Here is a 22765-nt window from a genome sequence, read left to right as displayed (position 1 = left end):
GCAAAGCACTCTATCTGATAAGTGCAACCAAGAAATTGCATGTTGCTGTGGGCAGAAGGATCCTGTCCGATTTATCAGCTAATGCATAACACAGCTTCCCAAATGCAGCAACATAAGACACAGCTGTTTATTATGTTGATGTGACATTGTAGGGGAGGGAATTGGGGCAGCAATAGCAGAGTTGTTGTGTAGCAGAGGATGCACAGGTCCATAGCCTCTCTCCCTAACTGCTTGTAGCTGATATCATACGGACATTTCTCTACCCATGCAAGTGATGGTGGAGATTAGAGACTAAATATCCAAGCTTAGATGAGCCTGGACCAGTACCTGCAGCCAGACTCTCTGTATGGGTTAAGCTGAGCTCAGAGAATGTGCAGAGAGCCCTCCTTTTGAAGAGTCTGAAGGTAACTTTCAAGATTTCTTCTGGCCTTACTTCAGAAGCTCTGCAGTTTCTCTTCTTTTAGGTCTTGCTTATATCAAGCCACTAAAGCCACCTCTGACTACAAGTAGGGAAACCAGGCCCTGCCTCTGGTCAGGAGGGAAGCAAAGCCATATTGCAGAAGAGCAGGTGAGTGGGACATAGCCACACGACGTCATCTAGAGACATGGTTGGCACAGAGGCCCAAAGACTGTTTACAAAGCAGTTGTCTCAAGAAGTTTGTACCTGCAAGTAACTGAGCATCCAGCTAGCAGTGGCTAAAAGATGAGGGTTATTATCTCAAGCAAAAGGGCAAGTTACACCAGTTGCTTAGTAGCATTACTTCTATCGTTCAACCTTGCCACTTCAGCACTCACAATGTGTCTCAGTTCCCTGGTTGCTGTAAGCACTCTACCTATCAGAAAGTGACATAGCAATGTTAAGCAAAGTAAAAGGAGGACCTGGGCCAGGGAAGATGGATAAAGGACTTAGTGCAGAAGTATGAAGACCTGTGTTTGGATCCTTTGCATGCTCATGACAGCTGAGTAGAGCTGGATGTCAGTAATACTCCCAGCCCTTGGGAGAGTGCAGACAGGCAGATCCTAGGAACTCACTGCCAATCTACTCTAGATGAAGCAGTGAGGTCCGGATATGGAAGAGTGAAGAGCACTGAGTATTACTGGATCACATAAGAAAGCAAGCTGAGCACGCCATGGAGAGCAAACTAGTAAGCAGCACTCCTCCATGACCTCTGCTTCAGTTCCTGCCTCCAGGATGTTGCCTTGGGATCTTGTCCTGGCTTCCTTGATGATGGAAGGTAAGCTGTAAGACTGAATAAACACTTTCCTCCCAGATTGCTTTTGGTTCTGATGTCTGCCACAGAAAGCCTTCATCTAGAAGCAGATACCTACAGCTAAACACTGAGCCGAACTCCTGGAATCCAGTTGCAGAGAGGGAGGAGTGATAAGAAAAGGGGTCAAGACTAGGCTACAGAAACCCACAGAGACAGCTGACCTGAACAAGGAAGAGCTCCTGGACCCCTGGACTGATAGCTGGGAAACCAGCATTGGACTGACCCAGACCCCCTGAACATGGGCCTCAGTCAGAAGACCTGGGCAGACTCAGGGACCTCTGACAGTGGAACCAGGATGTATTACTGGTGCACAAAAGGACTTTGGAAGCACATTACCCATGGAGAGATACTCCCTTAGCCTAGAAACAGGAGGCAGGTCCTAGTCTCTACTCCAAATGACTTGACAGATTTTGATGATCCCTCCTGGAGAGCATCACCCTCCCTGTGGAGTAGGTGGGGAACGGGATGGGAGTGGGAGTTCAGAGGGCATTAGAGGGTGGGAGGGAGACAGAACTGGGATCGACATGTAAAATTAATAATAATAATAATAATAATAGAAACCAAACGAAGGCAAGTTTATTCAATCAGCATTTCCTTAAGCCTTACAGCAACTCATCTGCTGTCCCATGGGTCAGGTCACTGTTTAAAGGAAAGCTAAGCTGGAAATAATGTTTTCATAGTTTATAAAGTTGGAAGAGCTTCTGTGAGTTTAAAGAAGAGGAGAGGATGGGCAGTTGGTGAGGATGGGTGGGAAGCAAGCAACACCAAAATTTACAACAGGCTCTAGAAAGCATCCACTCATGGGTACTAACTCATGCTCAGCCACGTGTCATGCATAGAGCTAAGAGAAGGGCCACATCAACGAGAAAGGCATCATCCTTGTCTTCTAGCATGGAACATGCAGTTACATAGTTAAATGAAGGAGTGCCAAATGCCATGCAGTGATCACTGAACTGGTCAGCTATAAGTATAAATAACTATGCATTGAAGGGTATGGAAGTGAAAGATGAGATTGTAGTTGTAAATACAAAGAGAGGCATCGGGTGTTTGCTAAGTCTAAAAATTATCTCCAGAAGTGTGCATTTCCCCACTGTGTGAGAGAGTGAAGCACAGCAGTATCTGTCATTAGAGAGGCCATTGGTGTTAGTGACATGTCTTTTGAACTCTAATCTTATCTGACTGTTTTCTATCCAGTTGCATCTTCATTACAGAACTTCGGATGATTTGGCTACTTGCCCAGGTGCCAGGGAAATGAGCACAATTTTCCAGTTTCTAAAAAGTTTTACCTGCCATCATATAGTGTTATTTTGGTATACTTAATGTGAACATGAGCAGTCCAAGCCTGAATTCTCTGAGATGACCTGAAATTTGAGGGAACCTACCTTCAAAGCCAAAAACAGTGACTTGGAACTCAAAGTGAGCTCTATTCTCTGCTCATGCAGGAGCCAAAACTTGCCTTGTCCTTGGCAGAATTAAAAACCCACCTTGTACATTCCTCTGATAACGGCTATGGCATCACTTAACTGCTGTTGAAAACTTTTTCTCAAGGTGTCTTCAGCCTGCAAACCAAAAATAAATGTACTAAGCATCATTGCACTTCCGAATCCAGCCCATATCTTCTGGGAAAGGAGGCATAGCAACGATTCACCATCCAACGCATCAGCCTCTTAAGAATTTCAATATATCACCATTTCTTCTATACTGAAGCTATTGTAGCATGTTTAATTTTTATTTGTGATTATCCAAAAGCAATACAAAGATGCTGTGGATAAAATACAGATAACCTGACAATGTTTCATTGTACACATAAACTAAAGTCTTATAGAGTGTTCCTAGAATTACTTAGAAAAAGAATAAGATTACTGATATTCACATGTGCTTGTAGTCCATATACTCTTTTGTTTTTAATTGTAACTGTTTTTGTGTGTATAGGTGACTTTCTGGCATTTATGTTTGTGTACCACATATAACAATAATAATAATAATAATAATAATAATAATAATAATAATAATGATAATTTTGTAAAACGGATACAAATAGAAAAAATAAATTGAGATACCCTTGATTTGTAGATGGTATGATTCTATACCTAAAAGACAGTAAAGATTTCACCAAAAAACTCCTAGTGTCATCATATAAAAATGAGTAGCCTTCCTAAATTCCAATGACAAAAATACTTAAAATAAATCAGAGAAGTAATTCCAGTAACAATAGCCTCAAAACAAATAAATAATAATGAGAAAGGAAGGAAGGAAGGGAAGAAGGAAGATGGAAAGAAGGAAAGAAAGGAAGGAAAGAAGGAAGAAAGAGAGAAAGGAAGGAAGGAAATCCCAGCCCAGCTTTGGAATAAAGCTAACCTAGGAATTGTTATGACCTTTAAGCACTGAAGAAGGAAACTGAGGAAGACAGTAGAAAATGGAAATGCTCATGGGTCAGAAGAATCAAACCTACAAAAATGGTATTCCAAACAAAAGCAAACCTAGTCACTGCAATCCCAACCTAAGTTCCAGCCTCGTTCTTCACAGTCATAGGAAAAACTATCTTAACATTCACACGATGTCCATTAAACCCTGGGTAGCCAAAACAATCTTGAGCTAAAAGAATACAACTGGAGGTATCATCTTGTCTGGTTTCAATTTATTCTACAGAGGCACAGTAATACAAACAGCATGGTACTGGACAAAACCAGATGTGTGTGTATCAATAGAGTAGGATAGAAAACTGAGATATAACTTTATGAAACTACAGCTGTCTGGCTTTTGACGAAGGCACTAAAAAACACACATTGGAGGAAGGAAAGTATCTTCAGCAAATGATTCTGGGAACACTGGATATCAACATGTGGAAGAATGAAACTATACCTTTCTTTGTCTCTCGTCCTGCACAAACATCAACTCCAAATGAATCAAGGACCTGGCACTCTGAAACTGATGGAGAAAAAAGTAGCATGCATGCCAAGATACAGGCATAGGCAAGGACTTTCTAAATGGGAAGAACTTCATCCTCTGAAGAAATATGATCAATAATTAGCAAATGGGATTTTATAAAGTAAAAGCTTTGATAGAGCCAAGAAAACTGTCAGTTGAGTGAAGAGGCAGCCAACAGGGCAGAAGAAAATCTTTGCTGGTTGGACATCCAACAGATGATCAGGATCTAGAATTTGCAGAACCCTGACAAACAAAAAACCCTCAGGAAACCAGACATGCAGGTAACAATCCAATTTTAAAACAATAAAACAATAAAAGCCACAAATGGCTAATAAGTGTTTAAAAAGTCTCTAACATTACTAGCCATTATGGGCAATGCAAATTAAAACTACTTTGAGATTTCACCTCACCTTAGTCAGAATGACTATCATCAAGTAAGCAAAAGATTACAAATGCTGTCCAGGGTGCCAGGCAAGAACCTGATGTTGGGAGTCTAAACTGGTACAGCCACTTTGTAAGGCAGTGTAGAGGGTTCACACAAAGCTAAAAATAGAGCTACCATATGACCAAGCTATACCACATACCCAGAGGACTCCAGTCCTCTCACAGAGATTCTCATTCATCCATGTTCATTGTTGCTGTACTAACAATAGGAAATGGAATCAGCTTAAATGTCTACCAACTGATGACTAATAACGAAAATATGCTGCATCTACACAATGGAATTTTATTCAGCCGTAAAAAAGAAATAATGAAATTGACATGAAAGTGGATGAACTGGAAAATACACTATTGAAGTCACCCATACCCCAAAAGATAAATAACATGTTTTCTCACACATGTGCATCTTAGCTTAGCTTTGAATTTTCTTTTTATTTGTTTCTTCAACTTGCAGTGTCTGCAGTGGTTAGGAAGCTAGAGAGGTCCTGTGGTAGAAAGAGAAGAAGAGGACTTAAGTTGGGGAGAAATGCAGAGCACATGTGACATAAATGTAGGGCAGGGTACCAATGTGACTGGCCAAATGTGAGCTGGGCAGGGTTGACACCAATGGACACGCAGAACTTGGTGGGGGAAAAGCCTATGAGCTAAGAGACCTCAACCATACACAAGGCTATAGGCAACCCAGGAAAACTGGGGATGGGGGAGGTGATCCTCCCAAGGAAGAGCACAACAGTTGGCTGTCCAGTGTCAAATGGTCAGCCCTGAAAACATGCATACAGGCAACAGTATATGGACTAATAATAACAATTAATGAAAAAAAGAGGCCATTAATTTGAAGTAGAGTAGGGAAGGGTGCATGTGAGGGTTTGAAGGGTGGAAGGGGAAAGGGAAATATTGTGATTATAATTTCAAAAGAACAATAAAATAGTGTAGGGAGTTAAAGGCTTGAGCAGGGGCATGGGGGTTCAGGCAGGAATGTTGGAAAGTGGCTTAACCAAACATGAGGATGTGTGAAGAAACTTTATGAAAACTTATTTCTCTCGCCCCCTCCAGTGTGTGTGTGTGTGTGTGTGTGTGTGTGTGTGTGTGTGTGTGTGTGTGTGTGTGCTTAAAGAAGGAGTGGACAACTGTATCAGTGGACAACTATTAAGTGAAAATCTCAATGTCAGATGTGGGACCTCTTGCTAAGTGAGGCTCCAGAGGCCTCCAGAACAACACAGGCTAGTGTCATTGCTCTGACCTGTCCATTTTAACTATATGATGAGGCCCTCACTCCTGGAAACACAGAACATTTTGTTTTAGTGCATAGAGAAACCAAGCTGGAACAGACTTGGAAACTTGTTCCCTGCTGATTAATTTTCATAATGCCAAAGGACACTATGCAGGCCACTGGGGGAGCAAAGCCATCTGTGGACTTATCCAGTATTAGACCCTGCAGGTGTAACACTGACCTGCCAGGAAAGATGTGAACATGGCTCTAATCACAGAGTGGCTTCTATGAGGGTAATTTCTTTCTTCATTCTTTCTTTCTTTCTCTTTCTTTCTTTCTTTCTTTCTTTCTTTTCTGATTAGATTTGAATCTGGTTCCACAGGAAAGAATTCATGCTAGGTACTATAATTCTAATCAAAAGCCAATGGCTTGTGACTGAAGAGATGGCTCCAAGTAAGCGTACTGGCTGCTCTTCCAGAGGACCCAGGTTTGATTCCCCAAACCCACACAGATGCTTAAAATCACTGTAATTCCAGTTCCAGTGGATCTAACCCTTCTTATGTATAGGCAAAAGAACCTGTTTCCATATCAGTAACAATCATACCAACTGCACAACTGTACAAGGTAAATGTGAGGATGACTAAGGTAACACATGAAGCCTTCACCCAAGTTCCTGACAGTATTAGCTCCTAGAGACACATTTTACATAATTGCCAGCATCCTGATAAAAGCCTACCTCCAAACCCAAACACATCCAACATAGAATCAATCCATGTGGGAGAGGAAACGAGAGAGAACCTACCTGTCGATAATATTTTTTCATTTCTGAAATCCTGTCATGAAGCACATTGAGGATTTTCCAAGACTCCTCTTTAAGTCGGTCCTCGAACTTCAGTTGAACCAAATCTTTGAGGAACCCAAAATCCACCTGAAGTGATGTAATCATCTACAAAATCAAAATCATTTATCAGTGTCGAGAGTGGGGCTCTGGGCACCAATATTCCAGCAATTCCTTGTTTTGGAGCATTAGACCTGGTGCCTGGTTTACCTTTGAAGATTATCTCTCTGATATAGTATTTTGGAGAACTTCAATAATTCTCCCTTGCCATGTCCAAGTCTTCAGAATGATATGCTAGTGCAGTGGTATGGTTTGAGGACAGCCTGCTCCTTCCAAAATTTGGTTAGAATTTAATCTCCATCATGAAACATTAAGGCAATGTGAAATCTTAGTGTGACTATGGTGTTTACAGGTGGGAACTCGAACTCAGGGATGTACTTAGGATTAGATAAAATCCTGGGGCAGAAAATAGAGGTGTGAGAAGCAGGGGCCAGAAATGGAGGCAAGAGCAGGCAAGCCAGTGCTTGTGAACTGCACAACTGTACAAGGTACAAGGTTCCCAAAGCTTCCTGCCACCACTGCCATCTAAATCTTCCTGACAAAAACTTAACTCGAGCATACCTAGCTACTGAGAAAGAAAATCATAAAGATGCTGCCAGAACATATGTCATTCTAAAAGAAGACAATAAATTGACTAGCATGTGGCAAGGCAACGTCTTCAAAAGCTCTTAGTGTAAATTGGTAATTTTCAGCAGGGCAACTAGGCAATGCCCTTCAAAGTGACTCATGTACATATCCTCTGACTCACAAGTTCTCTTTTAAGAATTTACACCACAGACTTACTGGCACTTGAGCTCATGCAGGATTAATCATCACAGAGAAAGATTAGAAACTACCAAATGTCTATCAACACAGGGAGGGGATAGTGAATATATGGTGTATGTATAACTTGTAGTTGTGAAATAAATAAGATACTGGGTATTGAACCCAGGACCTTGTCCAAGCTGGACAAGCACTCTATCCCACTAAGCTCCTTCTCCAGATGATTTTTTTCCTTTTTAATTCTTGACACAGTGTTTCATGTATTTGACCAGGTTGGCCTCAAACAAGTTATCCTCCTGTCTCAGCTTCCTGATTAGCTGGGATTTCAGGCATGTGTTACCCTGTTCAACTATATTTACGCATAGATATGGGTGGAAAATAAAAACAAGGCACAATTTGTAGTAGTATCCTGCTTCTTGTGGTAGTATTTATTTATTTATCTTAGTTTACATATCGATCCCAGTTCCCTCTCCCTCCCTCACTCCCTCTCTCCCATGCCCCCTGAACACCTTCTCATCCCATTCCCAACCCCACTCTACAGGGAGGGTGATGCCTTCCAGGAGGGATCAACAAAATCTGTCAAGTCATTTGGAGAAAGGACTAGGCCCTCCCTCTTGCCACTAGGTTAAGGGAGTATCCCTCCATGGGGAATGTGCTCCCAAAGTCCTTTTGTGAACCAGTGATACATCCTGGTTTCACTGTTAGAGGTTCTTTAGACTGCCCAGGCCTTCTAACTGAGACCCATGTTCAGGGGGTCTGAGTCAGTCCAATGCTGGTTTCCAGCTATCAGCCTGGGGGGTTCATTAGCTCCCCCTTGTTCAGGTCAGCTGTCTCTGTGAGTTTCTGTAGCCTGATCTCATCCCCATTTTCTTATCACTCCTCCCTCTCTGCATCTGGATTCCAGTTCGGCTCAGTGTTTAGCTGTAGGTGTCTGCTTCTGTTTTCATCAGCTACTTCTTGTGATAGTTTTAATAACTCAATATCTTATATTTATGAAATACTCTATTTTTTCAGTCTCAAAAGATCCGAGGGAAATGATACGATTTGACAAAGCTATACCATTAGCAAGTTACTCAATATCTCACTGTCTTCATTTATCTACATGTAAAATACTTTCTGTTTCTTAATGTATCATAAGCAGAAAGAATTCACATATGTCAAAAGAATGGAAATTTTACTGAATAGATTCACATATGTGATGGGGAATGTTCTTCTGTATATATGTTTATCTTATTGGTTGATAAACAAAACACTGATTGGCCAGGCAGGAAGTGACATAGCATGGCAGATACTGCCATTAGCTAACCATAGATGTCTGGAGGTCTGTACAGACAGGCAGGAAGTGACGTAGCTGGGCAGAAGAATATAAGCAGGGACAAATAGGAAATTGCTCTCTTTTCTGCAGAGATGTAGCAGGCAAAGGAGATGCAGTTCCAACATTCCTGGTAAGCCAAGACCATGGGGAAACACTTAGATTGATAGAGATGGATTAATATTTAAGACAGATGTAGCCAATAAGAAATGCTAGTAACGAGCCAACAGCTTTATAAATAATACAGCATCTCTGTGTTATTTTGGACTGACATGGTTCTGGGACCAGGCTGGAGGGAAACTGCTCATAACACATACGTATGACATAAAAATGACAAGTATAAGTCATAACTTAGATCAATTATAAAGTACAACTGGGGGCTGGGATGATGACTCAGTGATTTATTGTTCTTGCAGAGGACTGCCTTCAGCTCTCAGCACCTGCATGGCAGCTCACAACCATCTGTGATAGCAGTTTCAGGGGATCTGATCCATTTAGATCATTGAGAGCACCAGGCATACATGTGGGACATAGATATGCATGCAGGCAAAACACACATGTACACAAAATTAAAATTAAATCTTTAAAACTTAAACAGAATATAACTGTCATCCTGCTCAGTTTCACAAAGACCTTATTATTTTGAGACAATCTCAATCTTTTCAGTTTTGCCAATAAAAGGCATATAAAGCCACAGGTGTAGGGATGTTGTTCACTGCTAAGTGTGTGTTTTTTTTAATTATCATAGCATGCATAAAGTACTGGATTTGATATATAGTATACCAACCCTTCCCCAAACAAAATTTATCCTGTAAAGAGAAATAATATACAAAGTTATCTTAGAAATTACACCCAGGTCTACCTGCATTAATTTTTCTGTTGATTGAGTCAAATCTTTCAATGGCAAAATTTCACTGCTATCTGTCTGAGTAGCGTGGTCTGAAGAGAAAAAGCCAACCTTTAAATTATCCGAAATAGTAAGTCTGGAAAGAGAATAGAGAGGTAAGTAAGCACACCTATTTGGAGGTAAATTCGATTATATTTATGATACTGCAAGAGATCATTCAATACAGAAACTTTTGGAACATCTGGTTATGCATGAGATGGATTTGACCCCATCTTTGTGTGCTTTCTCTAATTTCCTGAGATATGATGTACTTAAGTCTATTATCGTAATATCTTATCCTGTGCTATTGCTACAGATGATTATAATTTATAGATGGGTATATCCAATGGCAGCACATCAAGATGGAGATTCTCCTGCTGTGAGGTGAGGACTCTTGGGGTTCCAGAACACGTGTGGGGGAATTCACAAGAGGAAACTTAGTTTTTCATAGTAATACTAGGAGTTTTCATTTTCTCTATAATTATCTCACAAAAGTTCACTGGAGTGCTCCCTGGCTCCAGGCTGTGACTACTAGCATGAAGAAGCCACTAGGATGAGTCAGCTGCCTGCCTTTAAGCCAGGCATAAAGAAGGATTTGCAAAAAACAGTAACAATTTTCACCTTAAAATTTAAGTTCTGAAAAACATGGCTACCTTTTCTTTGAAGTTTGTTATTTATATTAACACATGAATTTTAATTATTATGCTAAAGAAGTCATAATTATATATTTAATTTCTACTTCTTTTTTTGTTTTTTTAATTTTGGTTTTTCAAGACAGGGTTCCTCAGTATTGCTTTGGAGCCTGTCCTGTAACTAGCTCTGTAGACCAGGCTGGACTCAAACTCACAGAGATCTACCTGCCTCTGCCTCCTGAGTGCTGGGATTAAAGGAGTTTGCCACCAACGCCCGGCTTTAATTTCTACTTCTTAATTTTGACTACGACAACTGTCAGTAGATGTGATGAATGTAAACCAAAGCTCTCTGATGCTGTCAACAGTTTGAAGAAACTCTAACAGCCTCTAAAGCCAGAAGGCTTGAGCCCTACTTTAGACAATCACCATCCTGTAGCTGACTGTCAAACTCTACTCCTGATGCATCTGCAGAGGCCAGGAGCCAGCCTTTGAACATTCCTTCCAAGGCTCTATAATGGCAAGCGTCTTAAAGTTAGTAAGGGAGGTCACTTTCTGCATGTACCCATCAATTTGATCAAACTTATTACCACCTTTTGTTTCTAAAATATCAGCTGTGAGAGGGGATAGGGAAGAAAGGGAGGGAAAGGGAGGGGAGGCAGGAATAGAGGGGAGAGAGGGATGGGAAGAAGGAAGAAAGGAAGGATGCAAGTATGCAAGCAAGCAAGCCAAGAAAATCCAATAGAAACAGAGGCTCCGATGCACAGTGGACATTGCTCTTACTCATTCTCTGCTGATCAGCAGGGGCAGATCCTGCTAGGGGCACAATGGCCTTCCCTCTCTTCTTGCACAGTGGCAGAACTGTAGATGACTCTGCTGGGAGAACTAGCTATACAAAAACCTGCCACACCTCTGCCCTGTACTATCACATAATGTGTATTTCCTGTTGGCAGTTTTTGTCAACCATAGTGGAAGCATCTCAATTGAAACTAACTTTAGGGAAATTAGTTAACTTTTTCTTGCCTCAATTCTCTCCCCCCCCCTCTCTCTCTGTGTGTGTGTGTGGTGTGTTTTGCTTCATGTATGTCTATGTACTATGTGCTTGGTTCTAGAAGAGGATGTTTGATTTCCTGGAACAGGAGTTACAATTGTGAGCCTATACATGGGTGCTGGCAATCAAACCCAGTCCTCTGGAAGAGCAGCCAGTTCTCTTAACCACTGGGCCATCATCTCTCCAGCATGCCCCAGTTTCTTCTTATGGATATCAATAGTACATAGGATCATTGATAGACTTGAGTGTATTAATCTTAGAATCATTTTGATATCATGTTTGATATACAGTGAGCCCTCAAGGAATAGTGTTGGTATTGATGCTGAGGGGAAGAGGGGAAGTTATTATTATACTGCTACTGTCATCAGGTTTTCTTTCTTGTGCTCTCTCTCTTTGAAAAAGGGTCTCTCTATTATGTAGCTCTGGCTGTCCTGGAACTTACTATGTAAACCAGGGTGGCCTCTACCTTAAAAAGATCCACCTCTCTTTGCCCCCAAGTGCTGGGATTAAAAGCGTGCACCACCACTGCATGGCTGACAGTCAGGCTTTCAAACATCACAATTTATTCATCATATTTGAGGAAAACCATGAAAGCATGGCAGTATTCAACCATGAAAAGCTAATTTGAGATTTAAATTTTAATACTCAAAAATAATGATTTTCAATTAATCCCACCAAGTTCTCAACTGTGCTTCCATGCACGTCAATATTATGATGACAAACCGTATCTTCAGCAGTAGCTAGACAGAAATGAAGCATCAGATTTTAATTAAATTTCTGACTTTTTTTCCCCCAGAAGAAACTGTGTTTTAGATTTAGTTTAATTCAGTTTAGGAGCTTATGTATTTTCCTCACTGACATTGTGTTCTGGAAATCTCCACAGGCCCTCCTCTTCCTTGCACATTCTTTTAGGAGATGCCAAGAAAGAGAATCTTTCTGCCCACCCCTTTTAAGTTATATTTTCAGAGAGTAACCTTGAAAAATGAGGCAGCATCTTCCCCCTAGCTGGAAGCAATCTTGTCACTTATATAAAAATGGTGTCCAGACTGGAGAGATGCTTGACAGATAAAAATGCTTGATGGTCTTGCTGAGGAGCCTGGTTTGGGTCCTAGCACCCACTATGGTTAACAACTATAATAACTTTGGCTCCGGGGAAGTTGGGTCTATCTGTTGACCTCCTAGGTGCCAGGGACATGCACAGTACACTTGCGTACATGAAGGCAAAACACTTCTATGCAGACATACACAAACACTTGTAAATAAATCTTAAAAGAAATAGTGGCTCCCAATCCCTGGGAACCTCTCCTTGAGTGTAAATCCCTGCATGTAGATACATGGGTCTTTCAAGTTACCTCTTCGGGAACTGGGGGTGAGATGGAGCACTCAATACAAATGAAAACAAGGCTTTGGGTGCTGTCTTGATGGAATCACTTGTTTCTGCCCCTGGTGCCCTATGTTCTCCATTGAGGAGCGGGAGCAGTGACAGGAAAACCTGTTAGTGACTCAGTAGGATGATGTTTCAAACAGTCCCTGACAAGCATTCGACCCAGGAAGACCAGTGAGTGTGGTGGCACGCACCTGGAATCCTAACACTTGGAACTGAAATATGACTATTGTACATTCAAGACCAGCCAGTATTGAATATTCTCCTTAAGACCAATTTATGGGGATCAATGACATAATCATCAGTATTTAAGGTTCTGCCCCCTATGAAATCTATAGCTAGCTATGAAAATATTTATGAAAAACACTAATAGAGTATGACTATGTGAGATTAACCATGGTATTGCCCTGCATTGTAGAAATGAATAAGTTAAGACACTCAGAATTAAACATTTTTAAATGCTTTATGACACCATAGGAGAAAAGCAACTTTTAGAAATGATGACAGTATTTCAGGAAAATATTCTTTGCACTTCAAAGATGTCAACTATTGATGATAAATTGTTTTTCTGAGAAAAAATGTACTTTAGAAATTTAAGTTCTCTTTTTAAAGTCATAAAACAAAAAAGTCATGACATTTTTAGTTGTGTACCTTCAAATTCAGATAATCATGTAGAGTTTTCCTAACATCACCACAAATCTCTAAACCTTTCCATTTTAACAATTTAAAATTTATATTTATTCTTCCATTTACTTATGCACATGTATATATACATGCCACAACCCACATGTCAAGGTTGGAGGGCAACCCACAGGAGTTCTACCATGTAGGTCCTGGGGTTTGAACTCAGGTCTTCAGGCCTGATGGTATGTGCCTTAAGCTATTAAGGTGTCTCTCCAGCCCTAAATGATTCAGAAGAAATCTATCATTTTCATTGTCTCCTGAGATAGATATCTTGCTAAAATTTATACCATGTCTCTACCATTCCACGAAGGCCTTTGATGTCTTTCCTCATCAAAAATAGGATTAAATGCAGTCTTCTTTTTCTAACCTCCAAAATCTGCTTGGGTTGTCAGCAAGAATAATTACAGTGGACAAGGAGAGCCCTTGCTCTTATGGCACCTACATTCTAATGAACCACATACCCAGTGAACAAAAATTCAGTATATATTCTGAAGAAGTAGTAAGCCTCATCTCTCAGAGACCCCCATGTGCCCTTCTCATCTGTCACCTGGGTGTCCCAAGATTCTTTTCCACTCCAGCTACACACTCCATCTGGGCTTGAGTCTGTCCAGTTCTACCCACTAACCTCATTGGTACTCACCTTCTTTTCCACCCCTAGTTTCTTTTCTAGTTCCTCTTAACTTCTCATTGTGGAGGAGTCAACAAGGTAGACAATGACATGGGGATGACGAAAACAAGTTGGGAGGAATCAGAGAAGGCCAGGGCACCATGTAGCTAAGGATACAGATCCGATGAGGAGAAACAAGAAGAGACAGGAAACAGGCGTGAGGACTACAAGATTGGGAACACTGAATGAACAAGTAAGTGTACTGAAGATGATAAGTGATGACTTTTGGTCTCTGAAAATAATATTCCTAAATGTAGGGAGGGAATAGGCTGGAATGTACCCTGAGACAGTGGAATGAAATTAGAAAAACTGCTATAAGCTCATGGTTTTACAAATATATGCATGTATAAATACATATATGCACCTAGTTCTACAAATAGTTACTAGGGAATGTGTGTTTACATGTGTGTGAACATATATCATTTAGGTACATACACATTTGTTTTTATTTATACACAACTAGAGGACCTACAAGAGTGATACATCAGTAGCAATGAACATCCTGTTAGTGTAGGTTAGTGTAGGTGCTACTTGATAAATGTCCTAAAAGGAACCATGTCCTTTTGGAAAGAGAATGATTCAAGAGTGGTATAAAAGTATAAAATAATGTACAAACAGAAATGTAGAATGAACCCATTACATTTTCATATGGCAGAAAATCAGAAAATAATAAAGGATGATGAGTTATATGAAGGTTTGAAATAATGAGGAAGAGTCTGGAAGAGTCCCACTGGTCATACTGAGGACAATATAAGCATCAAAACAAAAGGTGTAAGTACTAAATTATAAAACACTGAATAAGTCATGGAAGGTATAAAATTATAAGCAACTGAATAGTTAAGATTTGTATTGATGTGATGAATAAAAGCTGAATAAAGTATAATAGGAGACCCTTAAACGTTTACAAACATGGTGAAAACAGAACCAGTTCTTAGCAACCTCCACAAGGAAAGAAGTCATCCATGATGGCTGAGGCCAGTCAGTATAAATTCATTTAGGTAAAGGAAAACTTAGACCCACCAACAAGACAAAACTCAGTACAAAAGGAAGAATGGCATATTTAAGTTAGAGATCCTTGGACAACACTAACCTAGAGAGATCAGTGTTATGCTTGTTTGTTTGTTTTCTTTTCTAGACAGGGTTTCTCCTGGAATTCACTTCGTAGACCAGGCTGGCCTTGAACTCATAGAGATCTGTCTGCCTCTGCTTCCCAAGTGCTGGGATTAAATGCCTGAGCCATCAAACTCAGCTCAAGATTATTGTTATACTGACCAGCTTTGTCAACTTTGAATCCTTGAAGAGAGTAAAGCTCCTCTTTGTAGCTTTTCTGCTGTAAAAACATAACCTTAGTCTCACCGTGTAACAACAGATGTGCCTGAGTTATAGCTGCTTATTCTACAGAATGTCCAAGTGTCACATACAGGAAAGGCTGAGGAACTTTCCTAGACTAAATGTATTCTATGGCCTGTGTGATATTCTGACCAGCTGACTGAAGAAGAAGCACTCAAGCCTAATCAACAGATGCACCTGACACCACATGGTCTCATACAGTTCGGCAAACCCATCCAGAAGTGATCATGAATGAGAGCTAAGAAGGAAGATTTTCCCATTGTTAACACTTGGAGCAATTCCTAGTCTGATTTTTTTCTGGGTGAAGGGCCTGGAGTAAATGTCTAGGTTAATTTGTGAGCAGCCACTAAAAAGCTCCATGGATGGCCAGAAAGGCAAAGATTGGAGGCAAGAGTATCTAGGGAAGAGTTACATGAATGGACTTTTAAGAATAGGGACAACCTATAAACATTCCTGTAACAAACAATGAATGACTCCATGGAGAGCCATGGAACCTGGTTGTTTTGTGATCCTTATGCTGCCAACCAAAGGCATAAAAATGGATCACTGTACTGCATATGATTGGAATCTGATTATCAGGGGTGATAGGGTGATTGCCATCACTGGAGAATCAAGGAGGACTCTATGCAACCCATGGGTTCTGTGAAATGCCTCTTAGTTTTCCCATGCTCAGTGATGAAGACCAATTAAAAACATAGCAGCCAAAACAATAAAAAAAGATCTCCTGGTTCTGTGAAGAGCTTTGGCCTGATTGCACCTTTTAGTGTTCCTTACTCAGAGAACATGCTATCCCTGCAGACCAGGGCTGCTTGCAATCTCTGCTGAGTCTCTTTGCCACCTTAGCTTGAAACTTTGAGTGTCTCCAATGTTGTCTTCAAATAGGTATTTATCTCAGTCTTCAGCATTTGGGGGCATTATAAATTGTCTAAACCCTGGGTGCTACATCAATGTAACAGATAGAGCCCATCATCCAAATGTACCATTCTCTGTAGTTAGCACACTGTATGTTTAACAGACCTCTGTTTACTCTTCCAGTCTAGAGCTGTAATCCTTTACCTTCCCTGAGTGCTAAGTGGCTCCTTTTCTCTATTCAACTTCATTTTACCTTAGGCTTGAACATTTGTCTTCTTTTATTCCTTCCTATTTTAGGCAAAACATTTTTGAGTGGTAAGTTTATAGAATGTGGATAATTTTGTGTGTGTGGATAATTATTATCAATTTATTTTTTCAGATTATGATTTAGAAACAGCGTAGTATGTTTGGTTATTCCTTCTGTTACTATAACAGGACAATGATAAAGTATATAATTTTACAGGTAAACCCTTTGGAGTGTTTAAAAACAATACACCTATTTATAGAGTAACTTGCCCCAGAGGTTTTGTGAAGATGTATGCTTTAATCTACACTTTTTCTTCTTCCAGTAATTTTTCAATATCTTGTTTCAAAGATGTGGAAACTGAGGTCTAACAAAGGTAAACAGCTCATCTAAAATTGTAAGCCAGGGGTCGGGGACAAGCCTGGGATTGCAAGGTTCCCCCACCCCAGTCTTAACTTTTTGTATGGTTGATTTAGAAAGATCTGACTCACTCAGAATCTAAATAAAATATGAAGGTTTATTCTTCAGCTTCTCTTCAGATTTGAAGGAGTTCTAATTTTAGATGCTAACTGAACTGCCTAGAATGGAAGCCTGCATCCCAAGACCTTAGCTAAATGGTTCCTACACAGTTCTTATTTATAGTCTGTGCAATTCTCCCCAATAATAGGTTGCTCGCTATGCGTAAAGCATGGTCTTGGGAGATAACAATTATGTTTAATAAATTAGACACAAATTAATATGCTAACTTAACATAAAACAGACCCATGAACATTTATTAATAGATTGCAGCAACACATCCCACTGAGTCCTAGAATAGTCCGTCCTAACAAATGCTGGTTAATGAATTAGTCAATGAAGATGACATTAGAGGTGCTAAATTTCACTGTGGTGAATGGCTCAATATTATTCAAGGAAATATTCTTTTATTGTTTTTTGTTTCATATATATATATATATTTCCTATATGATCTCATCAAATCTCATAGTTTACTGAACACAGTATCTCTTTACAAATTAATTCCAAATTGATTCACCAAGCTGGACCTCTGTTCCAACATTCAGACCTTACTTCGACTGAACTGCTTAAATAGATGTCACTGCTGACATTCTGTATCCCAAGTGAGCTTATCACATGACCCCCATCCTGTTCCTCACATTCCCTTCCCTAGCAAAGTTAATGGCAACCCCATTTTTCCAGGTACTTAGGTCTGTAGAAACTGACCTATGCATGGCAGTCCACGAGTAAAGTTGACTGATCAATCCCCTTTTTAATGAGTAGCTAGCATATGACATCTTCAGCACCTCCAAAGACTGCCATCTGCTCCCCACAAACATCTTTCTCCATGACACCACTTCCAGAAGCAGGGTTATCTGCTTGTGGCCGAGCACGGGAATGGGTGTACCCATGCACTTGCCTGCAAGTAGATGCATGTGGAAGCCAGAAGTCAATGTTGTGACTCCCTCTATTGTGCTCCTCCTTATCTTTTTGGAAAGGGACCACTTGAAGAATTCAGGTTTCAAGCTGTATCTGCTAGACTGGCTGACAGTGAGCCCCTGGGACCCACCTGTCCCTCCCACTATGCTAGTCTTCCAGTTTTGCTTCACCATGTTCAGCTTTGTGCATAGCTGGAGATACAAACCCAGGCCCTCACAGCAAGGGCTGTACCCAGGCCCCATGACTATCCTCCTTGATAGATACTGTAAAAGTCCCCTAACTGGTTTCTTTCTCCACTCGTGCCCTTGTCCCTGTTATAGTCTATTGTCAAAATAGCAGAACAAACCCATAGATAGGTAAGTCAGAGAATACTAGAACTCTGGGTCAATTGGCTTCCCACCTCTTTTGAAAAAAAAGGATGGGGTCTTTCTGGTTATTTAAGACCCCTGAAATCTGGCCATATCTCTTCTGCCCCACCCCATTCCCACTATATGATAGCCATATTGGCTTCCTTGCTATTCTGCTAGTCTTATACCCATATTCCCTACATTCCATTTCTTGTTTTCTCAGTTAGGATTTTGGCTCCAGATAAATCTGGATATATCTGCCTGGCTCTTCCCTGCAGTTTTCTTCTTAATGTCATCACAGTGAAGCCTTTCCTGAGAGCCATATCTAAAATTACAATTCCTCCCTCCACTTGGTGACTTGGGGATGTGTAATATGCACACACAATTAATCCTGCTGCCCTTTGCTGCTGTTTCTTCTTCCACATGTAAATGCTACACGACTCATAACATAGTTACTGACTTAACTGGTTTGCCATTGGTTCTTAACTAGAATGTCTACATCACCAAGGCTGTTTTTATGTGAACTGCTGTCTTCCCAGACCTAACCCAGCAATGCTCAGATCCCTGGGTAATGGACAGTGTACAATTTCTCCTACTCATGTCAGAGCTGCAACCTGGCTCCCCAAGTCTTTGGGTGGAGAAAAATTGTTTTGGGCATTAGTGGTTCCTTGGTTCAAATCAATGTGTGTTAGTACAATACTTGGTGGAGGTCAGTCAGTCCCTCGAGTCTGGCTGAAATGCTTTGTTGGGAACTTATTTCACTGTGGAATGTCAAGGAACCCAGAAGAGAAAAGGACTCTTAGAACAGATTAGACACAGCATTCCACTGGTGTCTGCCAACAACTGCCCTGTGATGTGTGCTTTTGACAGCTTATCAGGGTCAGTGTGTACCCTGACATGGTTTAACCAATATACCTATTATTTAATACAGCAGGACTGTGTCACAGGGTCAGGTCCACTATTGGACTGGTTCAGCTATAGTCACCCCTACCCCCAACATGGAGCTACCTTAGAGTTGAGCTTGCCTGGAACCAATTGCCTGGCTCCCTGAGGCCCCTGCCTATAGAATTTCATCTTGTAGCAGTTAATCCAGGGCTATGTGCTTACTACTTTGAAAAAGTGTTTTAAGGAAAGTGTTATTTTTTTCTCTCAGAAATGTCAACTCTACAATATCCAAAAAACAACAGTAGGGCTTAGGTTAGGCCTAAGGATCCCAAAGAGGGAGGAATAAAACCCAAGGACCCTGAAGTAATGACTCGGTTAGCAAAGGCATATTTCTTGCTGTCTCTGTGTGTTTGGGGGTGCTCCAGTTCTAAGAAATCCCATAAAAATGTCTTACTTTCCAAAACGATGGCTTCCAGAGGTGGGGTCAAAAGAGATGATGTGGGGGTCTCAGATACAGGACTTTTTTACCCTTATAAAAAGTCAGGGTGGTGGTAGAGAGTGGGGAAGTTGGGAGACAGCTCCTCTGCTGGTCCCAGGAAGGACGTGTTTATGGGAAAGGATCCCCAAACAACAAATCAGCATGTCCAGTTCTTGGACTTCCAGTCTTAGAATTGCCGGAAAAAAATTGTGATTAAAAGCTGGAGTCTGTGGCATTTTCTTAAAGCATCCTTGTACCGTTTCTGTACGGCTGTCTTCTAGACCATACCTAGGTGGGTACATTTAACATGCCCTGTGGTCTATGATGAATAGGCACAGTTGGCCACTGTCCTAGTTCCCAGCTGAGATTATAGAGGCTTAGGGAAATAAACCACCTAAGTCAGGGCCTGGGGAGAAGCTAAGCAGAATTGGAACCCAGACCTGAGTCTGAGCTTTTAGCTTATGGTTTACTTAAGAAATCAAAGGCCATGAGGTTGCGGGTCTGCTCTGGGCGCAGCGGGTAGGTCACCTGGGGTTGTATTGGAATTGTTCAATAGCCCCATCGAGGGTCTCGAGAATCTTCCGGCATCCTTGGATCTTCAGCCTGCCCTCCAGGTTCTCAATGTCAGACTCTGCCATGCCCTCTGGGCTGTTTGCCTGTGGTCACCACCTAACTGCTCTCTTTGAGCTCTGACAGTCTGCATCCCAAAGCTAGCGACCGTTGCTATGGCGACTCCCAGAGAAACCTGAGAGGATGGGTGTGGATTGGGGGCGGGGCGGAGAGCGAGAGGCGGTGGGGTGTGTGACGTGCGTGCGGGGTGGGCTCCGGAGGTGACCCTCTGTCCCGCCATGCCACCTGCCCTGACGCCCACAACCCAACCCGCTCCTAAAATGTCTTCAAGCAACTCTGCACCCTGTAAATAACTCTGCTGCGGCCCACACGCCTCCGGACCCTTTCTGTTTCCTTCACCCCCAAGGCTCTGAGCTCAGTCTTCTTCCTGGTAGGACTTCAATTTTCTACATCAACGCCCCTCCCACGTGCCTGTCAGACCTGAGGCTTGTTCTCTTTTGCTTGGCCTGCTACCAAGTGTCACCTTCTGAAGGATGGAAAGTAGTAACCCCATTTTTTGACTATGTTCATGACTGTCAGCATGATAAATACTGACAGATAAAAAACACACACTAGGACTGTTGCTGAGTAAAGATTTTCTTTGCAATGATTAAACAGGCCTACATCCTTATTTAATATAAAGGTCAGAATGTAAGGCATGGCATTTTACACTATACCATGTGGTGTGGAATTCAACTCACTATCTACCATTATTAAGAGAAGCTATTTTAAGTGGTGAAACTATCATTCATTCTCAACTGTCATGACATCTGACAAGGGACACTTAAGCTCAGGGTGTCATCACTTTGTTTTAGAACTAAGTGTTCTTCATCTTCATTTCACCATATTGTCTGCAGAGGATACTGGCTTTTCTCTTCCTTCTCCTTCTCCCTTCTATTAGCTTGGTGTTAGGAGTACACAACAGAGAAAGAAATTCACTGTAGCATTTTCATTATCTTTAATTTTTTAAAAGTGTGTGTGTGTGTGTGTGTGTGTGTGTGTGTGTGCGCGCTCACAGTGCCCAGGGACACCAGAATTGGGCAATGGATCCTCCAGAGCTGGAGTTTCAAACCATTGTAATTTGCCTTTTGGCTACTGGCTCTCTGCAAGAGCAACATGTGCTCTTAATAGCTAAGCCATCTCTCCAGCCCCATTACTATATTACTATATTATATTTTTTGTTTTGTTTTTTAAGACAGGGTTTTTATGTGGCTTTGGAACCTGTCCTGGAACTAACTCTTGTAGACCAGGCTGGTCTCGAACTCACAGAGATATACCTGCCTCTGCCTCCCGAGCACTGGGATTAAAGGCATGTGCCACCACTGCCTGGCTACTATTTTATGTTTACAAACAAAATGTAGTATGTGGTAGCCCACACTCATGGTCCCAACATTCTGGGTACAGGCAGAAGGCAAGAAGATGCAGAGTTTAGGGACATATTAGACTACATCTGGGTCCTTATTTAAAAACAAAACAAAAAAGCAAACAAACAAACCAAGGGGGAAAAAAGGAAGAAAAGGAAAGAGGGAGGGAAGAAAGATATAAAATGTCAAACAAGAATTGTAACAATAACAAAATAATCTTTAAAGGTTTGTTTATCTTGGGGGGACAACTTTACTTTTACTCTACTGAGATTTTTTTTTTCACATTATCTTCTAGGGTTGGGCATGTAGCTCTGCAGATTTATTAAAGCTATTGGAGATCAAAATAGCAAAGCATCCATACTAGTTAGCCATAGAAGCCAGGTACACACCTTTAATCCAAGGACTCAGGTGACAAAGGCAGATGGATCTCTCTGAGTTCAAGGCCTCCCAAGACTAAATGAGATTGAATCAGTCTAAAAGAGTGACAGAGCTCAGGCCTTTAATCCCAATACTAGAGAGGTATAAAAGATAGGAGCAGGGTCTTCAGTGGTCAGACTTAGAATTATTCTCCACCCATGCTGAGGAGAGGCAGCAGTCTGAGGCTTGATAAAGAGCTCATGGAGACAAGATCAGTCCTTTCAGCTTGAGATAGAGTTAAGAACGAGTGGTGTGGCTGCTTTGCTTTTCTGATCTTCAGTTTGAAGCTTGAATCCCAATATCTGTCTCTGGGTCTTTTATTTATCATGTTACTTAGTTCAGCAGTAGAGTGCTTAGCACACACAGGTTCTTGGGTTCAAGCCCTGGCACCACATAATGTGGGTATGGTGGTACATGTTCATAATACCAGCACTCTAGAGGCAAGAGGATCAGAGGTTCAAAGTCATCCTTCCTACATAGGGGTTCAAGGTCCTATGTTAAAAATATCTAACTTCAAAACAACATTAAAGTAGGAAACTTATTATATAAAAGTATTTTTAATGTAGATATCAACAATGCACTGTCCTTTTCTTCACCATACACATTATTTTTTTAAAGATTAAATTAGAACAGAGCCAAGATAGTATAATGAGTTGTGACAA

The 22765-nt window shown here is 41.1% G+C and overlaps 1 protein-coding gene across 1 annotated transcript in view; it reads right to left on the bottom strand.

The window, feature by feature from the left end:
• The window catches only part of CUNH10orf67 (chromosome unknown C10orf67 homolog), a 104551-nt gene extending 84182 nt beyond the window's left edge, over window positions 1-20369 (bottom strand). The window contains exons 1-4 of the mRNA XM_051205709.1: window positions 20242-20369; window positions 9685-9805; window positions 6653-6796; window positions 2756-2830 (exon numbers count right to left, since the gene is read on the bottom strand). Of these exons, the coding sequence (XP_051061666.1) occupies window positions 2756-2830; window positions 6653-6796; window positions 9685-9805; window positions 20242-20351 (450 nt within the window). The 5' untranslated portion in view covers window positions 20352-20369. The remainder of the gene's footprint in view (window positions 1-2755; window positions 2831-6652; window positions 6797-9684; window positions 9806-20241) is intronic.
• Between the last annotated feature and the right edge of the window lie 2396 nt (window positions 20370-22765).

The sequence above is a fragment of the Phodopus roborovskii genome, unplaced genomic scaffold (genome assembly GCF_943737965.1).
Source record: "Phodopus roborovskii unplaced genomic scaffold, PHOROB, whole genome shotgun sequence".
Taxonomy (NCBI): Eukaryota; Metazoa; Chordata; class Mammalia; order Rodentia; family Cricetidae; genus Phodopus; species Phodopus roborovskii.
The sequence above is the reverse complement of the archived record's forward strand: the minus strand, read 5'-3'. Positions and strand labels throughout refer to the sequence as shown.